The sequence below is a fragment of the Lepidochelys olivacea genome (assembly GCF_965140295.1).
Source record: "Lepidochelys olivacea isolate rLepOli2 genome assembly, chromosome: 1".
NCBI classification, from domain to species: Eukaryota; Metazoa; Chordata; order Testudines; family Cheloniidae; genus Lepidochelys; species Lepidochelys olivacea.
This window is the reverse complement of record NC_140411.1, coordinates 195,395,805-195,415,465: the sequence shown is the minus strand read 5'-3', so window position 1 is coordinate 195,415,465 and position 19,661 is coordinate 195,395,805. Positions and strand designations below refer to the sequence as shown.

The 19,661-nt window shown below is 43.1% G+C and overlaps 1 protein-coding gene across 1 annotated transcript in view; it reads left to right on the top strand.

Moving 5' to 3' along the window:
• TRAT1 (T cell receptor associated transmembrane adaptor 1) overlaps positions 1–12,394 on the top strand; it is a gene marked incomplete at both ends in the record, with an annotated part of 60,556 nt that extends 48,162 nt beyond the window's left edge. The window contains 5 exons of the mRNA XM_084626518.1: positions 5,417–5,581; positions 7,254–7,290; positions 8,642–8,700; positions 10,728–10,786; positions 12,143–12,394. Coding sequence (XP_084482644.1) covers positions 5,417–5,581; positions 7,254–7,290; positions 8,642–8,700; positions 10,728–10,786; positions 12,143–12,394 — 572 coding nt within the window. The remainder of the gene's footprint in view (positions 1–5,416; positions 5,582–7,253; positions 7,291–8,641; positions 8,701–10,727; positions 10,787–12,142) is intronic.
• Between the last annotated feature and the right edge of the window lie 7,267 nt (positions 12,395–19,661).

Here is a 19,661-nt window from a genome sequence, read left to right as displayed (position 1 = left end):
GCAGATCAAATATGTGTTCACTTATATAAGAACGATTAAAGATTCAGAACAGAAATGGGATGTGTGTGTATTTATATTTCCAACTTAAATAAAAGCCAATAAAAGAATGTTTGAATGAGGGCTTTGGAAAATAATTTTAAGATTTAAATGTAAAGTGACCTTCTGAGGAGAAAGCTCAATTGGGTGTGTGCCTCCTCGCAGCCCTTTTAAATATTTCTTAATGAAGTTAAAAAAAACAAAAACAAAAAAACCCCATGCACTTGTATAGTTGTGGGGTTTGTTTTTAATTGTCTGGTTGTCTTTTTACATTAGAAATTCAGATCTTGCATCTCTGGTTTTGCTAGGAGATACTAAGACGTAGGAGGCTTGTGACATCTTAAAATACCAAGGAAGTTAAACCTGATTATCTGAGAAGTAAGTTTTATCTAGACTGAAATATTGGTTAGTTATTAATGCCAAATTAAATCAAATGCCCCCAAAACTGCTGGGAGAACTGCTCATTTTAGAGGTTCAGTAACCCCTGCCTCTTCAGTTAGCGGCTGAGAGCTCTCAGTTCACACCTCAGACTGCTATTCCTGCTCCAGCAAAATCAGGGAGGATTAAAATTCACAATATTCCTTAAGTAAAAGGACAAACTGGATTTTTGTTTTAAATTTCAGGCCTTCTCTACTTCAGAAAGGGGCACCATCTCAGCTGTTTTATTATTTTTTTATTTGCAAACCACCTTAAAAACTCACTTTTTGGGAGACTCTCTCTTCTACAAAACTTTCTAATCCAGTGAAGGCAGAAGTGACATTTTTATGCTACTAGTTTCCATTACAGCTCCTTATACTTTCCTCCCTCTCAGGCCACATCATTTCCTTCTCCCCCATGCCTGGCAATAAAATGAAAGTGGAGAAAATGAAAAGCAAAAAGAGGTTGGGGAGGGGAGAAGGGTAATAAATATCTTCAGAAGGAGTGAGAAAGCAACACAAGGAACTACAGTTTTGGGATTAAGGTCCTGGACTGTGACTCAGGCGATCAGAGTTCAATTCCTGGCTCTTCCAAAAGACTTCTTATGTGACTCTGGGCAAGTTTGGGGGAGATTTCCAGGAAATGCAAAGGGCTTTGGATCTCCTGAAAATCTCCCCTAAGAGGAGATCCCTTTGTTCCTCATTTCCTCCTAGGGAAGAAAGGGGAGTAATGCATACAGACTTTATATCTCTATGAAATATAAGTTCTTAAAGCCAGTTACAAGCATTCATGATCCTCAAACAGCAGGCACTTCTAAACATACAAGGTGTTACTGGTGCTCAGACAGCATAGCGAAGGAGAGCCTAGAAATACCTTAGGCAGGCAGAACTGGTCTCAGAAAGCAGAGGCCTGAAGGAGGTCTCAGACCCATTGCAAAATAATGGGAGAAGTCTCACAGGTGGCAACAGCTGTCATTGGACTGCAGCAGCGTGTCTTCTGGGAGAAGGAGAAAAAAATTAGGGCTTCTTGAAACCAGCACGACACTTGCCAAAAAAAATATATTTTTCTTAATATTTAAGAAAATGCACGAAGAAGGTTTCATGACCCATGTGAGAGAATGCTAGCATTAGAGAGAGATTGATTGAATCATACGAAGCAATGTAGTTATAGTGCTCAAAATATTCCACACATTATTGAACCTGGAGAACTACAGCCTCACCTCAGTCCCTGAAAAAAAAATCATGGAGCAGGTCCTCAAGGAATCCATTTTGGAAGCACTTGGAGGCGATCAGGAACAGTCAACATGGATTCACCAAGGGCAAGTCATGCCTGACCAACCCGATTGTCTTCTATGAGAGATAACTGGCTCTGTGGATATGGGGAAAGCAGTGGATGTGATATATCTTGACTTTAGCAAAGCTTTTGATATGGTCTCCCACAGTATTTTTGCCAGCAAGTTAAAAAAGTATGGATTGGATGAATGGACTATAAAGTGAATAGAAAGCTGGCTAGATCGTCGGGCTCAATGGGTAGTGAGCAACAGCTTGATGTCTAGTTGGCAGCCGGTATCAAGTGGAGGGGTAGGTCCTGGGGCTGGTTTTGTTCAACATCTTCGTTAAGGATCTGGATGATGGGATGGATTTCACTCTCAGCAAGTGTCATCCGCGAACCAAGTGTGTGGAGAAGTAGATAAGCTGGAGGGTAGGGATAGGGTCCAGAGTGACCTAGACAATTTGGAGGATTGAGCCAAAAGAAATCTGATGAGGTTCAACAAGGACAAGTGCAGAGTCCTGGACTTAGGATAGAAGGATTCCATGCACCACTACAGGCTGGGGACCAACTGGCTCGGCAGCAGCTCTGCAATAAAGGACCCGGGGATTACAGTGGATGAGGAGCTGGACAAGAGAGTCAGCAGTGTGCCCTTGTTACCAAGGAGGCTAATGGCATATTGGGCTGCATTAGTAGGAGCATTGCCAGCAGATTGAGGGAAGTGATTGTTCCCCTCTATTCGGCACTGGTGAGGCCACACCTGGAGTATTGCGTCCAGTTTTGGGCCTCCCACTACAGAAAGTGTGGACAAATTGGAGAGAGTCCAGTGGAGGGCAATGAAAATGATCAGGGGCTGAGGCACATGACTTACGAGGAGAGGCTACGGGAACTGGACTCGTTTAGTCTGCAGAAGAGTAGAGTGAGGGGGGATTTGACAGCATCCTTCAACTACCTGAAGGGGGGTTCCAAAGAGGATGGAGCTAGGCTGTTCTCAGTGGTGGCAGATGACAGAACAAGGAGCAATGGTCTCAAGTTGCAGTGGGGGAGGTCTAGGTTGGATATTAAGAAACACTATTTCACTAGGAGGGTGGTGAAGCACTGGAATGAGTTACCTAGGGAGGTGAGGGAATCTCCATCCTTAAGAGGTTTTTAAGGATTGTGATTTAGTTGGGGATTGGTCCTGCTTTGAGCAGGGGGTTGGACTAGATGACCTCCCGAGGACTCTTCCAACCCTAATCTTCTATGATTCTATGACTAAGTAACCCCACTTAGCTCCTGTTGCTGGCAGATCTCTGTACCTGTGAAGCCCCATTGACTTCCCTGGGACTCAGGAAAGACACAGAAGTCCCGGTATGCCATTCTCTTTGCAGTATCAGGGCCTTAACCCTTAAATGAGAGAACTACTTGCAGCCTGGGTATCAAGTTGATTACAAGTCAGATGGCTGTCAGTGAAGAAGCAGCCATGTCAGCTAGTGGTTTCAGCAAAGAGCTGGGAAGCAGGGAGTTCTAAGAGAGGCTATGCCATACACTCACTGTGCCACTGTATTCTGACAAGTTGTTGGACCTCCTTGTTGCGTCCGGCCAAATCACCCTAAAAACCAGAGGCAAGAACCGAGCTGCAGTGACTGAGGTCAACAGGACACAATGAGAAACACATTGTTGGTGGTCTACAGATAAAATCATCATACTACTATACAAACGAATACCAAGGGGGTGAAGCTGAAAAGGCTATTAAAAAAAGGGCAAGGGAATGGAAATTTGATGACTTAGTTAAAAATGCTTCAAAAAGTGGCTGTGGGTGGATAGTGTGTAACAACCAACAACATTCTTTCAGAGAGAAAATTATGGTTAAAGCAATTCTACAAAGAAGAGGGATTTGTGGGGGAAGGAATCAGAGACCAGAGACCTGTGCAATTCGTGATGGGAGCAATTTTACTACAAAGTCCCATCTCCTGGCTCTTCTAGTGCATTTCTAGCTCCGGCTGCTGAGCAGTTGTCCTGTACAGACACAGGGCAATAATTGTGAGCCTTACATTGCTCCCGCTGAAATCAATGGAAGCTTTGTCATTGGCCTCAATGGTAGCAAAATTGAATTCGAAGAGCATGATCCAATGCCCTTACAAGTCATTTGGGATTTTTCCATTGACTTTAATGACCAATGGATTGGACCTTATGAAAAGGACATTTTACACAAGCAACTGCTGCTTGGACTTTTTTTTTGAAAAAGCAGCTCTTGCAGTATGTACCTCATTAGGGAATAAAAAGTGCTGCAACCAGAGGGAGCAATGCTCCAGGTGAGCAGCAGCTAATGAGCTGAGCAGCAGCTAACAAGCAGCAACTAATGAGCTGAGCTGTGTCTTCTCAACAGGAGTGAAAGCCCTGGCCCTTCCTGCAAGGAAAACAATTTTCCCCCTTTAGACCTATATATATATATATATATATATATATATATATATATATATATATATATAAAAAGGCAAAGGAAGTTCAAGGACGTCACATGAAAATGACGATCAGCACGCCTGATCTGACCCTTAACATTCACTCCAATTGCCACCCCCCTCCCCAGCAGCCCCTATTGGCCCCTGTTCCAGCTCAGTCCTTTCCTGCAGATTACTGGAGTTCAAGTGCTTTAACACCCCCACCCCCACGGGATCCATTTCAAGTGCTCTGATACTGCCATGATGGGAGACACAAGAACCTACAGAGAAGCAGATGTAGATTCAGGTTGTCCCTACTCATACAGTTGAGTATTTCTCTCTGGGAATAGTTCCCCCATTACTTGGCAGATAAGAGTAATCAGACGCATGACACTCTGCCCAGTTTTTGGCTACATCAGAGCAGGAGGTTGCAAACACACTATGGTCTACTCACCCAGGCTTGATGGTGGAGAATTTGGATGAGCTAAGTTAGCATCACAAGAGGAACCACTGTGAAAAATGAGGAAGGCATTTAGTGAGGTGGGTTCCTGCCTTGGGCAACAAGGAGAGGATGACATGGGATGGAGGGACCCCAAGCTGCCCCCAAATCCCCCCACTATATGCACAATTAACACTAGCTGACTATTACTTTAGGGTTCCTCTGAAGCTATTGCTCTTGCTAAGATCTGCCTCTGAAACCCTTTGGAGGTCCATGGACTCCCAGCTGCTTATATTCTTACAGCGCTGGGTCCTCAATTTCTCTCCCCTATCTTGTTGCTGGGGTAGAAAGACTTCCCTCCAGTAGCCCAGCTGGTCAGGAGGAGAAAATGGGAGTTTTTGGTAGGGGAAGAGGGAGAAACAGGGTCAACAGATTTTTCACAGAAGAGGAGATGTGGAAAAGGAGCAGAAAATATGAAGATGCAAGAATAGACCAACCTTTGAGGTTCCTTTGGAAAAAAGTCCTAATATACAGCCAAATAATGAAGTCCTTAGTCTTTAAGGAGGCAAACTCTCACTGAAGCCAATAGTTTTGCCTGAATAGAGAATAAGGCCTTGCCTACCAAGGGCGTTATTTTAGAACACCTATTTCTAATTAACTCCGTGCGTGAATGCTCATATTCTAGAATTAGTTTAAACTAGTTTGGAATAAGGCACTCAATCTGGAATAAAGTACAGTGTGAATTGAATGAAGATTAACTATTCCTCATTAACTCCATGTGTGGACACACTTATTGTAGAATTATTTTCATATAAAAGCTTGTCTATAACTTCAGAATTTGGCTCACCAACTGATGTAATATGCAGGGATTTGCTTTCTGTTACAGAAATGGAGTTTGCATGCCACTTTTCAATCTGGGGACTTCTAGCCTTTATGACTATGGCTCTGATTGTTTCGCTGGTCATAAATATTTCATACTGCATAGCAAACAAGCAAAAAGGTAAGAAATGACGTGCGTGCATGCGCATGCAAAAGATTGTGTTTGAGTATTTGAGAGAGACTACAAACAAATTCATCACCACAGGGAATTTTCTGGCAAGCAGACCGAATGTTTTATAATGAACTTTTTCCTAAAAGTTTATTCTAATACTAATGCATTTTTAACTTGCAAGGCATGGATACCTGATGTCACATGGTATGTCAACTAAAAACAAAAGCTTTCAAAACATCAGTATGACTCAATTTAAAAAAAAAAATCTAAAAACAATCCCCCAACCTACTCTCCCCAAATGAGCCAGCCAGACATGAGCAAGGGACAGAATTTAATTCAGATAATGTTTTCAACATTTTTCATGTAGACAATTTCCCTCATCTGTAAGTTTTAGCTACCTGAATTTCAGACACAACAGCACTTTAAGTACACATTAATACAAGCTATGAATCTAGGTGGCAATATTTTCTCCCCCCTGAATTTAGGAATGCTTATTTGAATTTCAGATTTCATCCAAATTCTATTTTTTCCCTGGCCTCCTGACTCCCTGATTAACCTGCCCACGCTATCAATCAGGCTGACCTGGAGCATTGGCCTCTCCCCATTGTTCCTGGGGACTGTCAGTCTCAGGGTCCTGATTTCCCAACAACCTTTCCCCTTTCTTTTGGTACTGGGAGCTAGCCAAACGAAAACCACCACTGAGTTTTAGTAGGGGTTGGCCCCTTACACATATATAAATTCTGCTGCCAGTGCTTCTGGGCTGATAAAAATCAAGCAAAGAGTCAGGGGGTAGACTGAAATAGATGGATAGATACTCACCCACCTCAGAGAGATTTGAGCTCCTTGGGGCAGAGTATTAGATACTAGTAAATAATAAGGTGCACAAGTTTACCTGCATGTTTGTCTGAAAAGGTGCCCTGTAATGGTTTATGAATGTAGGTCTCCTATGCAATCAGAATCATATACTTCCTCACACCATCCTCTCAAGTGAATTTGTAAAGGGATGAAGTTGTGAACCTGAATATGGGTTCCAGTAATCACTAACTCAGGGGTCCCTACCTCAGGCTAGGACCAGCTGCTAACTGGGAAGGGAAATTGTTTTGGTACCTGCTGAGAAGCCTTCTATTTGAAGAGTAATAGCTCCGAGCCAGGCCGTCAAGTTAATTGGGGGAACTGGCTGATGGTGTCTTACATGTACACTGATGAATTCTGACCTTTTACTGCAGTGACACTCTGGCTTTCTGTGTCTGAGTCAAGATGAGCTCTCTTGTGATTGGGGCTGAGCTACTGTGATGAGTTTTATTCTTGTTAAATACAATATTTGTTAATTGGTAAAGACATGTCTGTTGCAGTGTCGCTCCCACCCAGAGAAGGAAGCAGCAGGGCCAGAGCGAGGCAGAGGTTCTCATTTTTAAAAAGTGTTTTGACACTTCTGATATCATCTTCCTTACGGGCCATTTAATGACTGCCGTTTCAATTCCTGATGGAGCCAGTGAAGGGATGGCTGCATTGGAGTGAGCCCCCCACCAGCCTCATGTCCCGTCTCTTTTAAAACAGAAAGGAATTAGCCTTTGGTTTTTAAAATATTTTTGCCAGGCAGTTTCTTGTATTGTATTGCTCAGTTACACAATTCATATTTTCCTTTCTGCTTAAACTACTTGTGTTTTAAAATATTTTCCAGGTTACACGTACAGAGACTATCAAGAATATAGTCCAAGGTATGTTGAAGATTTTAACCTTTTAAAATCAGACATAATACTCAAATTAAGTTACAATGGCTGGATTTGAAGGAATGGGCCAGAGGACATATGAAAGGTCTTGTTTGATCTACATGGAAACATTTTTACAGCTAAAAGGGGTACTTAAGGAATGAAGGAAAGAATGCAACTTGTAATGGGACATACTGCACTCACTTCATTAAGCAGGTGGAGGGAGTTCATTTAGTAATAGGAGAAGCATGATAGAGTTAATCAGTTTAGGATAGCAAGCTAAATGGGTATTTATTATTGCTTGGCCTCAGAGAGAATGAAAATGGGCCCTCCAAACTCACTGCTAAGTGCTCAGATTAATTACTGCTCCATAATCTCTCAGTATTTGTATTTATATTTTACAGAATAGGGTTTTTTCCTTTTTAAAAAAACTGGCTCTGGATGATCCAACTCATGTTTTTCAGAAAACAGACATTTACAAAGCTCTTCTCCACCCCAAAAAACAAACAAAAAACCTTAATACAAAAATGCTGTACCCCAACAATACCCTACCATTGATTTGTCTGAAGTTAGCATGTAGACAGCCATACAATGAAAAATACCCTTTGAAAAACTATACACCACTGACCAGGCAAAGAATAAGCTGCACAGCTAGGAATGTGTCATACAAAACATCTTTCAGCATGCAGAAGCCTGCATGCACAATTTCCATGTTTTGGGCACACACCATTTTAAAACATTTAGCCTTTAAGTTATACCATTCATTGAGGATAGGATGCTCACCAAGACCAGGAGGATTCTGGATGTTCTATAATGCCAGCTGGGGATTGCACTTGCCAATGATTTCTTTTTTCTTCTTCAGATCTGCTTTTCTCCTCTACACTATCACCACCTTCAGTTTGTAGAGCTTTGAAGGTCAGAAAATATTTGGGCTAAGTGTGGTTTTTACAAAACTGATTACAAGCATATTAAATTCTTCAAGTGGACCACAAGGATGATCTTACGATTAAGATCCTGGACTTGGACTCAAAACATCTGGGTTCAACTCCTGGCTGTTCCACAGACTCCTTGCCCCAGTTCCCCAGCTGTAAAACAATACTTGCTGTCTCCCACTCTTCACCAGTCTTGTCTATTTGGACTGTAATCTCTTCTAAGGCTCATACTGATTTTTGTTGTTAATTATCTATACGTAGGTCTATATGAAAAGTGCTCAGCGCAATGGGCTCCTAACCTTGATTAGGGGCCTCTGGGCACCCCTGCTATTTACATAAAAAAGGATCAGGTTTGCTCTGTGCAGCAGAAGATATTTCAATGCACAATTACAGAGTGAATTACAATTATTTCTGATTCCCCATTATAGCGATGATGATTATACTGAAGAATGCCCAGTTTATGGCAACCTCAATCAGGAGATTTTAGGTAAGATATCTTATCCTAAGAACTTATTAAAATGAACATACAATAATAGACACAGAATGCTTAACATCCTTTATGAAAGGTCTCCTAAAACATGAATTTCTGAAGCACTATCTGTTGATAAAATGGATAAGCACTTGTTCCAGTTACAGGGGAAAGAAGCAGCGAACCTCCAGTTGCTCATTTTAAAACCAAAAATGTGTTAATTCCCATAATATTAACTTAGATCTTGGGATAGTGCTGTGACAGTGGATTGACTAGCACAAACTGAGTTTGATATTTTACTCTCCAGACATTAAGATATGTGAATGAAGAGGGCTTTTTAAAAGTTCTCAAAAGCACATAAGGGCTAATCTACATGCAGAATTGCACCAATTTAACTAAAGGCGCAATGTTAAACCAGTACAAAAGGCTGCGTGGTCAATTATTTCAGGTTCAACTAGGCCTATTTTGGTTTGCCTCAGAGAGATTAGCAACAGGTTTAAACTAAACTCAAAAGATGACAGTGTTCACAAGGGAGTTTGCACCAGTCTAACTAGAACCAGTGCAAATTTGTGTTCACACCCTCCCCCTCAAAACTCCTCTATGAGGGAAGGAGATGTCCATTTTACCAGGGCATAAAATGGAGGCATGAAGAGAAAAGGTAACTTGGCCCAAGTTTGTTGTACCAATAAAATAAAAACCAGCAGGATCTTATTAAAGGGGAAAAAGGCAAAATGCCACATTTATTGTGAATACAGAAAGAATCATAGTAAGCAGTTATAGCTATAACATTCCATTCAATTTCATATTTATTCACACACACAGGTTCTGCAACGTTATCATAGTTACCAGCCTTAGAGTTGCTCATGCCAAGCCACTGGCCAGGTGGCCTGGACATGAGGAGGGAGCAGGACCTTGTCAGATGCTCATCTGATGCTCCTGGAAGTTGGTTTGCAGAATCAGAACCCAAAGTTCTCACTTTCTAGAGTCCATTTTTATAGGAATTTCTTCCTATGCCAGTCTATGGGAATTGCTTCATCATGCTGTTGCTGAATCAATCAGCAGACAGCACATTCCTGACGGCTCCGTGCTGCCAGATGTTATCTTGTTCTTTGGTTCTCCCATTCTTGAGGCTGTTGGGTGGATTCCAGTCTGCCCTCCGGGGGGGGGGTCCTCTGGTTATTTCCACTTGACGCCTTCTTCAGCCGATGGACACTGGATTCTTAGGCTGGCACCTCCCTGATCGTTCAGTTATTATCCACACACATTCTCCATCTTGATTTTAATCACAATTGTTAACAAAGTGAGATGAATACAGGAAAAGGGTGGAGAGTCTCTGGGTGCTGTTTCTGTTACAGAGTATTGCTTTGAGTCTCTCTATGTGAGTAGTTGTTGTTACAAAGAATTGCTTTGAGAACAGACTCTGTCATAGAATATACTAACACAATTAGCAGCTTGCAAGTTTCACATAGAGGGAGAGAAACGGTACCAAAATCCAAGAGACCTCTTAATTAGTAATACCCTGGAATTTAAACTATGGGGAATCAGACTCATTTGTGATTTTAATACAGAAGTTCTTTAGTATGATCCAACAAGTTCATAGAAAGTTAGTGGCAAAGCAAGGAATAGAACCTTATCATTTTGCCCTGCCCCGCCATTACTCTAACCCTGACTCCGGGTATTTCTCTTACCCATATACTGTCCCTTCTCAGCTATATTTAGCTTGTAAGACCTGTCAAATCACATGGCGACTGACACTATCAAGTCTGTCAATGTTTTAAGTTGCCCCATAATTGTAAGACTTTTGCTGGACAACCTAATACACTGTCCAATAATATGATACTGTGAAAATAAAAAGCTAGGAAATCCCTGGGTAGAGTTTATTTCCTAGCAGCTTGAAGAGTGAGGGAGGGAATATAGTTTAGAACCTGAACTTCCACTAATGTAGGTATGGAGAATTGAGTTCTATAACAGGGTGTCTGTTCACTCTTTAATCACAGGCAGAATCTTCTAACCACTATTAAATATTTTCATTTCTAATAATCTAGATGAATGTTGCTATGAACAAATGAAGGCCCAGCCTCGGAGACGCGCTAATGAAGTAAAGGTATCCTTATTTATATTCTTGCTCTTAGCCTTCTGCATTAAGGCAGGCACTTTGCCTCAAAGCTCCTCACATGTATCCAATGGCAGAATATACCCCAAGAATTCAGTCTTCTTACAAAAATGGACATACCAATTCAGCAGAGCACTTAAGCATGTATGTAGGTGTTTTGCTCCATCAGGGCCTTAATTGAGGAAGTCTGAGGATTGCAAGCAGCTAAGTACCAGCCAGATGTGTCAATTGTGTCAAACTTGTCAATTCAGCCATTAGTCAGATGAAAGATTACATGTTGAAGGCATTTTACTATTTTGATTACCAATGTTTTATAATGTGTTCAGCCCTGTAGTATTGGTATACTACAATAAAAACTAGAAAACCAGAATTTTTGGTTAAGTGGAAGAGATATTATCCACTATTGTAAATTAAGCAATGGCCTGAAATTAAAAATGTTGCTATCAATTGCTAATAAGTTGCAAGCTGAAAAACCTAGTAATCATGAATTCATTAGGGATATAGTTCTATATTTGATTATCTCCAACATGCCCAGTACAAGGTAAGTACCCAAAAAACGTAAGGCCCAGAGTCAATACCACACCCTGTGGCCAAGACCACATATCCTCCCTACCCCCTGGGGCAAAACCAGTGTAGGTTTTCACACACCCTACAAAAAACCTGGCATCTGAGTTAACTCTTTACTAAATACCAGGATAGGAGAAGAAGAAATGGGGTTGGGAAACCATCTAGTGATGCCTCTGAGCCCAAAAATTTGGGGTTGCCTTATACCAGTAGCTCCCAAAGTGGGGTTCCCACACCCCTCAGTTATGCAGGGGTCTGTCCCTTGAGCATTCTGCCACTTTTGCCGCACAGAGAACAGGGCTGGCTCTAGGTTTTTTGCCACCCCAAACAAAACATTTGCTGCCCCAAGCTCCGAGAGTGCAACTGCCCAAGCAAAAAAAAAGGGGGTCCGGAATGCTGCCCCTGGAATTGTGCCGCCCCACGCATGTGCTTTCTTTGCTGGTGCCTAGAGCTGGTCCTGACGGAGAACAAAATGGCATCCTCTGCACAGCAGGACCTTGCGTATGCTGTGAGTGAGAGGTCAAATTGGCAGATATGTTCCAATAGTACCAGAAACAAAAGGAGTCCAGGACATAGTCAGATGCCAAAGGGGTCCTTGGCAGAAAGGACCCCTTGAGAACCAGACTTATACAGTACATCCCTCACCCTTCAAAACCGAAATGTCTCACAAGAACACTATGCTGAAGGTTCCAGACTGGTGGGTTGTCTTAAGAAGCTGAAAGTCTTAAAAGGTGTACTGATTAAGGAAAGGATTAAACTGAACAAAAATGATTTTCCTCTCAGGTGGAGGTTGAAACTCAGATGTGCTATGCCTCCCTCGATCACAGCATCAAGGAAAAAAACAGGAAGCCTAGGAAAAAGAAAGCTCCTCCATTAGAAGTGAATGAAGAAGAGATGCCATCTAAAAACAGCACCCTGGCTTCCCAAACTAGCATTTATCTCAACAGTGACCAGCTGGCAGCTGAAACTAAACCAACAGAGGAAGCCATTCATGACGACCCTATCAGGCTGTTTGGCTTGATTCATGCAACATAGGACAAAACATCTACAGAGGACCCCTGACTCAACTGACAGATCACACAAGATGAAGTAGATCTTTCACTTGTTTATGTTGCGGGAAAAAGACTGAATAACTAGTATCCTGAATTTGGAAGAATAGCTTGGTAAATGAAACCAATGGTATAAATGGGTAAGTGATTCATTCAAATTGTCTGCTGGGCATAACTGCCAACTAATTTAGGTCAGCAGGTAGCAGGATTTTAGACACAGAATGCTAATTTTTAAAGCAACCCAAAGAAGAGCTGGCCACCTTCATAGTTATCTATTTTGTAAAGCAGTTACAGGAGCCAAGTACCTCTCAGAATTTGGCCCCAAATTAGCAATTATCCTGTATGCTTTATAGCAGGATTTACTTCATTTCAGTTGCCCATGGATCCCACCTCAAGGGATCTAAAAATGGGCCACATGATCCTCTGTAGAAAGCTAGCATATTTTGCCTGTTATCCTATGTTGTTTCAAGAGTAGTTTGGGAATTCAAAGGCACTTTAAGACTGGCATATTTAATAGTTAAAACTTGTCCCGCTATTCAATATTTAATACTGTCCTACTGTGACCTGCAGTAATATTTAAGGTTAATTAGAAAATAATATAACTGCTTCAGTTCATTTAATTAGTGCTTTGCATACCCAGCAAACGTAATGCTATTCGAATATACTCTTAGCTTCCTATGGCAAACAGTACCAGAATCTCAAATCTCTACTTCTGTACCAGTAACATTTTCTCGGTCTATTCAACAATCTGTAAAAGAAAGTGGCAAATGATCTGTGAAAATAAGGCTCCTGAGGAGGACAAAATGACTTTAAAAACTATTTTAGGAAGATAGGAAAAGTCTTTTTACTCCCCAAACAATTCAGTAACTGTATGCATAGGTCATACTTAAAAATGTACAGCACAATTTTATCTTGAAAGCGCTTTGGGGGCAAAGACTAATTTTATGTATGGCACATTTTGGGTGTTACGTGAATAGGAATAGTAGCAAACACCAACACACCACTGCTATAATGCTGCCGCATCTGGGTGCCAGGGCAAAGGGGTAGATTTTTCCCATATGAAAAGCATAAAGAAAAACAGAAAGAACTTGATTGCTCAAGGTCCTATTTAAAAGCAACACACAAATTGACTTCCTCTCCTAGAAACTATTTCATTCTAAGTGAGATGTAGACAACTAGTGTTGCAGAGGCAGAAATAATGCTAGTAGGGAATGAACAGAAAATACATGAGGCATTATAAAAAAAACAATTCCCCAGACTAATACCTCCCTGCCCCCTAAACCTGAAGCTAAACACAAGGACATCAGAACAAGAAATGCTATCTTAATCTGGTTGCCCTAATTACCATAGTTGAGTGAGATTGAAACAAAGTAAAAAGACTTAGCTGCATATCAACAAGCTCTTGGCTCCATGAGCCAAAAAAGTTTTGAACAGCATCTCTGTTAATGGTGAGATGTAAAATAAGTATTTCAACTAAGCTGACACACCAAACAGATCTAGTACCAAGCCCCTTCAAGGTGATTAAAAATAAGGCTTATCTAACTAATTAGGCAAGCAAACAGCCCCCAGGACAAGCATTCATGTTGTCACATGTTTGTGTTATACAGAGAATCAAAATAAGGAATATAGTATTCTCAGTTAATACAATTTATGAAGACTTTTATCTAAATAAAGATTGGCTAAGGTCCATTACTCCCTATATGTCTCTCACTTTTTCAAAGGGCACTCCTACTCCACAGTACCCACTTGCTGGCTAGATAGCTCTGCTGAGGCCTGCCTTAGTTTCCCTTTAACTCAGTCTCCCTTAAAAAGTCCACACAGGCCAGATATTCAGAACATTCCCCCCTCCTGGGGTCCAGTTTATTAAGACCTGCAGAAAGTCTTTCAAAAGAAAACTCAGACTTACAATCTCTTCATCCCAGTTTCCTCTAGGACCAGTCCCTCCTCCCTGAGGCTCTGTCTTCCCTACAGACTTCCAGTACTGTTCACCTCCAGTTCTAAACTGAGCACAGCCAGCCAGCCTTCCTTCCTGGAGGCCTGAGGTATAGCCTTTTCCATTACTACCTTCCTCCTCCTGATTCAGGGCCCAGCCAGGGCCTTCTTATGCCTTACAGCACCTGTGAGTAACTGCTAACAACCTGCAGCTGTCTAGCCCTTTGTAAGGCCCAGGTGCCTTCTCTGAAGCACAACTAGGCAGCAGGTAATCAGTCCAGGTGCACTGGACCTCACACTCCCTCTCAAAGGGGCCAGTGACATTGTAATACACTGTTTGTACTCTGTGCATGGTCTGTATCTTTGGCTTCCCTGCCTCACACTTGAAAATCCCACGTCTCTGATAATCAAGGTTCAGAGAACTTTACCAAAGCCCCAATTCCACAAAGCACTTATGCTTAAGGCCCATTCAAGTCAGTGGGATTTAAGCACTTGCTTCACTTAAGGGCATGTACTTAAAGTCATTTACTGAGTTGGTGCCCAAGTCAGTACGCTTGGTTCCCTCTGTGGCATTGTCAGTCTTCACTGATTTCAGTCAAGCTATGACAATTTACACCAACATAGGGCGTACAATATTCCTTATACTTGTCCCTTGGTGGTTTGTTGGGAGAAGTGAAGATGGAAGTTATCAGCAATTCTCTCCCACACTCAGCTTTCCCTCCCTGGCTGATCACTGCAATGGTTAAGAACATAAGAATGGCCACACTGGGTCAGACCAAAGGTCCATCCAAACCAGTATCCTGTCTACCAATGGTGGCCAATGCCAGGTGCCCCAGAGGGAGTGAACCTAATAGGTAAGGATCAAGTGATCTCTCTCCTGCCATCCATCTCCACCCTCTGACAAACAGAGGCTAGGGACACCATTCCTTACCCATCCTGGCTAATAGCCATTAATGGACATAACCTCCATGAATTTATCCAGTTCTCTTTTAAACCCTGTTATAGTCCTAGACTTCACAGACAAGGAATTCCACAGGTTGACTGTGTGCTGAGTGAAGAACTTCCTTTTATCTGTTTTAAACCTGCTACCCATTAATTTCATTTGGTGGCCTCTAGTTCTTATATTGTGGGAACAAGTAAATAACTTTTCCCTATTCACTTTCTCCACATCACTCATAATTTTATATACCTCTCTCATATCCCCCCTTAGACTCCTCTTTTCCAAGCTGAAAAGTCCTAGCCTCTTTAATCTTTCCTCATATGGGACCCATTCCAAACCCCTAATCATTTTAGTGGCCCATTTTAGTTACATTATCTACCGCTGTCACCACAGCTTCCATTTTAGGATAAATAACCATAATGTTCATGTCAGTTATATATTGAGACACTTCTACTGTTGCTCTGTGAGATAGAGGTTTTTTCCTCCCCAGACTGCAGATATCTATATAATGAAGCAATTCTCTGGCTCTTTGGTCTCAGGTTCACTTTTTAACCTGGACTAAGCCTGTTGCATTGAGGCACTACATCCCGGAAAGCCATAACCTGTCCTAGCAATAGCCTTTATTTATTTATTTTTTTTTTGCCATAATGGCTTTTAGGGGGTTGCTAAATGTCTCTTAAAAACAAGTTGTCTGACAGCGAACATTCTTCCCTGCTCTTTAGGCAACATATCACCTAGTGGACCTGATGTAACTTTTGGTGTTATTGATTAAATGTTATATAAGTACAATGACATAAAGTGAATTTATTAGGATGACGTTAAGAATAAACATCTGCATTATTTAAATATTTTACTATGTTAATGACAATTTTTTTTAAAATGATACAGTACAGTCTGAAACCACCTTCATCATATCAAAAGCATTTTTGATATTTATTCACTACTTTACATTAGAATAAAGTCAAAAGAAAAAGAAACAAAGAGGAAAAAGAACAAAGCCATAGTGAACAGGGGAAAGATGACTAAGGGCTTGGCTACCCTTGCAAGTCAGAGCGCATTAAAGCAGCATCGGGCACCCCAGCTCACCACCCGTCCACACTGGCAAGGCACATAGAGCGCTCTGACTTCACGGCTAGAGCACAGCTGGTACTCCACCTCGGCGAGAAGACTAACGCTTGTTGCGTAGTGGCTGAAACGCCCGAGCATCAGCGTGAACGAGGTGTTGCATTACTGCACTCTGATCAGCCTCCGGAAACGTCCCATAATCCCCTTGAGTCAAGTGGCCACTCTTCTCTTTGTTTTGAACTTGCCCAGGAATGCGGATATGCCCTTTGAAAGCTCTGTTTCTTACAGCCGCTCCAAGACAAAGCAAGCTGTTACTGTGGAATGCTGTGTGAGAGAGAGGGGCGGGGGGGGGAAGAGGGGGTCTGTTGCTGTCTGAACTTACAAGACAACACGCTGACATGCTCTCAGCCCCCCCAAAACCCACTCTCTCCCCCCACATACACACAACACACTTCCTGTCACACTCCACCCCACCCCTGCATTTGAAAAGCACGTTGCAGTCAATTGCATGCTGGGATAGCTGCCCATAATGCACCGCTCCTAATGCTGCTGCAAGTGCTGCAAACGTGGCCACGCCAGTGCGCTTAAAATTGTCAGTATGGACAGACTGCGGCGCTTTCCCTACTGCTGGTTTAACTCAAAGCGCTCTACAGCTGCAAGTGTAGCCAGACCCTCAGACAAGACCTGGTAGACCAGACAGAAAAGGTAACATGTAGAACCAAGATGATGTCATACACATCACATCAGTCTATACGTTTTTCAACAGTGTCAGCTGGCACATCAATTGAGTTCCCTGGATACATCACCATTTCTTAGGGTATGTCTACACTACGGAATAAGGTCGAATTTATAGAAGTCGGTTTTTTAGAAATCGGTTTTATATATTCGAGTGTGTGTCCCCCCACAGAAAATGCTCTAAGTGCATTAAGTGTATTAACTCGGCGGAGTGCTTCCACAGTACCGAGGCAAGCATCGACTTCCAGAGCGTTGCACTGTGGGTAGCTATCCCACAGTTCTCGCAGTCTCTGCTGCCCATTGGAATTCTGGGTTGAGATCCCAATGCCTGATGGGGCTAAAACATTGTCGCCGGTGGTTCTGGGTACATATCGTCAGGCCCCCGTTCCCTCGCTCCCTCCGTGAAAGCAAGGGCAGACAATCGTTTCACGCCTTTTTTCCTGAGTTACCTGTGCAGACGCCATATCACGGCAAGCATGGAGCCTGCTCAGCTCACTGTCACCGTATGTCTCCTGGGTGCTGGCAGACGCGGTACTGCATTGCTACAAAGCAGCAGCAACCCATTGCCTTGTGGCAGCAGACGGTGCAATAGGACTGGTAGCCCTCATTGTCATGTCCGAGGTGCTCCTGGTCGCCTGTGTGAGGTCGATCAGGAGCGCCTGGACAGACATGGGCTCAGGGACTAAATTTGGAGTGACTTGATCAAGTCATTCTCTTTAGTCCTGCAGTCAGTCCTATTGAACCGTCTTATGGTGAACAGGCAGGCGATACGGATTGCTAGCAGTCGTACTGTACCATCTTCTGCCGGACAGGCAAGAGATGAGGATGGCTAGCAGTCATATTGCACCATCTTCTGCTGAGCAGCCATGAGATGTGGATGGCTTGCAGTCCTTCTGCACCGTCTGCTGCCAACCAAAGATGTAAAAGATAGATGGAGTGGATCAAAACAAGAAATAGACCAGATTTGTTTTGTACTTATTTGCTTCCCCCCCTCCCCTGTCTAGGGGACTCATTCCTCTAGGTCACACTGCAGTCACTCACAGACAAGGTGCAGCGAGGTAAATCTAGCCATGTATCAATCAGAGGCCAGACTAACCTCCTTGTTCCAATAAGAACAATAACTTAGGTGCACCATTTCTTACTAGAACCCTCCGTGAAGTCCTGCCTGAAATACTCCTTGATGTAAAGCCACCCCCTTTGTTGATTTTAGCTCCCTGAAGCCAACCCTGTAAGCCCTGTTGTCAGTCGCCCCTCCCTCCGTCAGAGCAACGGCAGACAATCGTTCCGCGCCTTTTTTCTGTGCGGACGCCATACCAAAGCAAGCATGGAGGCCGCTCAACTCACTTTGGCAATTAGGAGCACATTAAACACCACACGCTTTATTCAGTAGTATATGCAGCACCAGAACCTGGCAGAGTGATACCGGGCGAGGAGGCGACATCAGCACGGTCACATGAGTGATCAGGACCTGGACACAGATTTCTCTGAAAGCATGGGCCCTGCCAATGCATGCATCATGGTGCTAATGGGGCAGGTTCATGCTGTGGAACGCTGATTCTGGGCTCGGGAAACAAGCACAGACTGGCGGGACCGCATAGTGTTGCAGGTCTGGGACGATTCCCAGTGGCTGCGAAACTTTTGCATGCGTAAGGGCACTTTCATGGAACTTTGTGACTTGCTTTCCCCTGCCCTGAAGCGCATGAATACCAAGATGAGAGCAGCCCTCACAGTTGAGAAGCGAGTGGCGATAGCCCTGTGGAATCTTGCAACGCCAGACAGCTACCGGTCAGTTGGGAATCAATTTGGAGTGGGCAAATCTGTTGGGGCTGCTGTGATACACATAGCCCACACAATCAAAGATCTGCTGATATCAAGGGTAGTGACCCTGGGAAATGTGCAGGTCATAGTGGATGGCTTTGCTGCAATGGGATTCCCTAACTGTGGTGGGGCCATAGACAGAACCCATATCCCTATCTTGGCACCGGAGCACCAAGCTGGCGAGTACGTAAACTGCAAGGAGTACTTTTCAATAGTGCTGCAAGCTCTGGTGGATCACAAGGGACGTTTCACCAACATCAACGTGGGATGGCCGGGAAAGGTACATGATGCTCGCATCTTCAGGAACTCTGGTCTGTTTCAAAAGCTGCAGGAAGGGACTTTATTCCCAGACAAGAATATAACTGTTGGGGACATTGAAATGCCTATATGTATCCTTGGGGACCTAGCCTACCCCTTAATGCCCTGGCTCATGAAGCTGTACACAGGCAGCCTGGACATTAGTCAGGAGCTGTTCAACTACAGGCTGAGCAAGTGCAGAATGGTGGTAGAATGTGCATTTGGATGTTTAAAGGCGCGCTGGCGCAGTTTACTTACTCTCTTAGACCTCGGTGAAACCAATATTCCCATTGTTATTACTGCTTGCTGTGTGCTCCACAATATCTGTGAGAGTAAGTGGGAGACGTTTATGGCGGGGTGGGAGGTTGAGGCAAATCGCCTGGCTGCTGGTTACGCGCAGCCAAACACCAGGGCGGTTAGAAGAGCACAGGAGAAATGGTACGCATCAGAGAAGCTTTGAAAACCA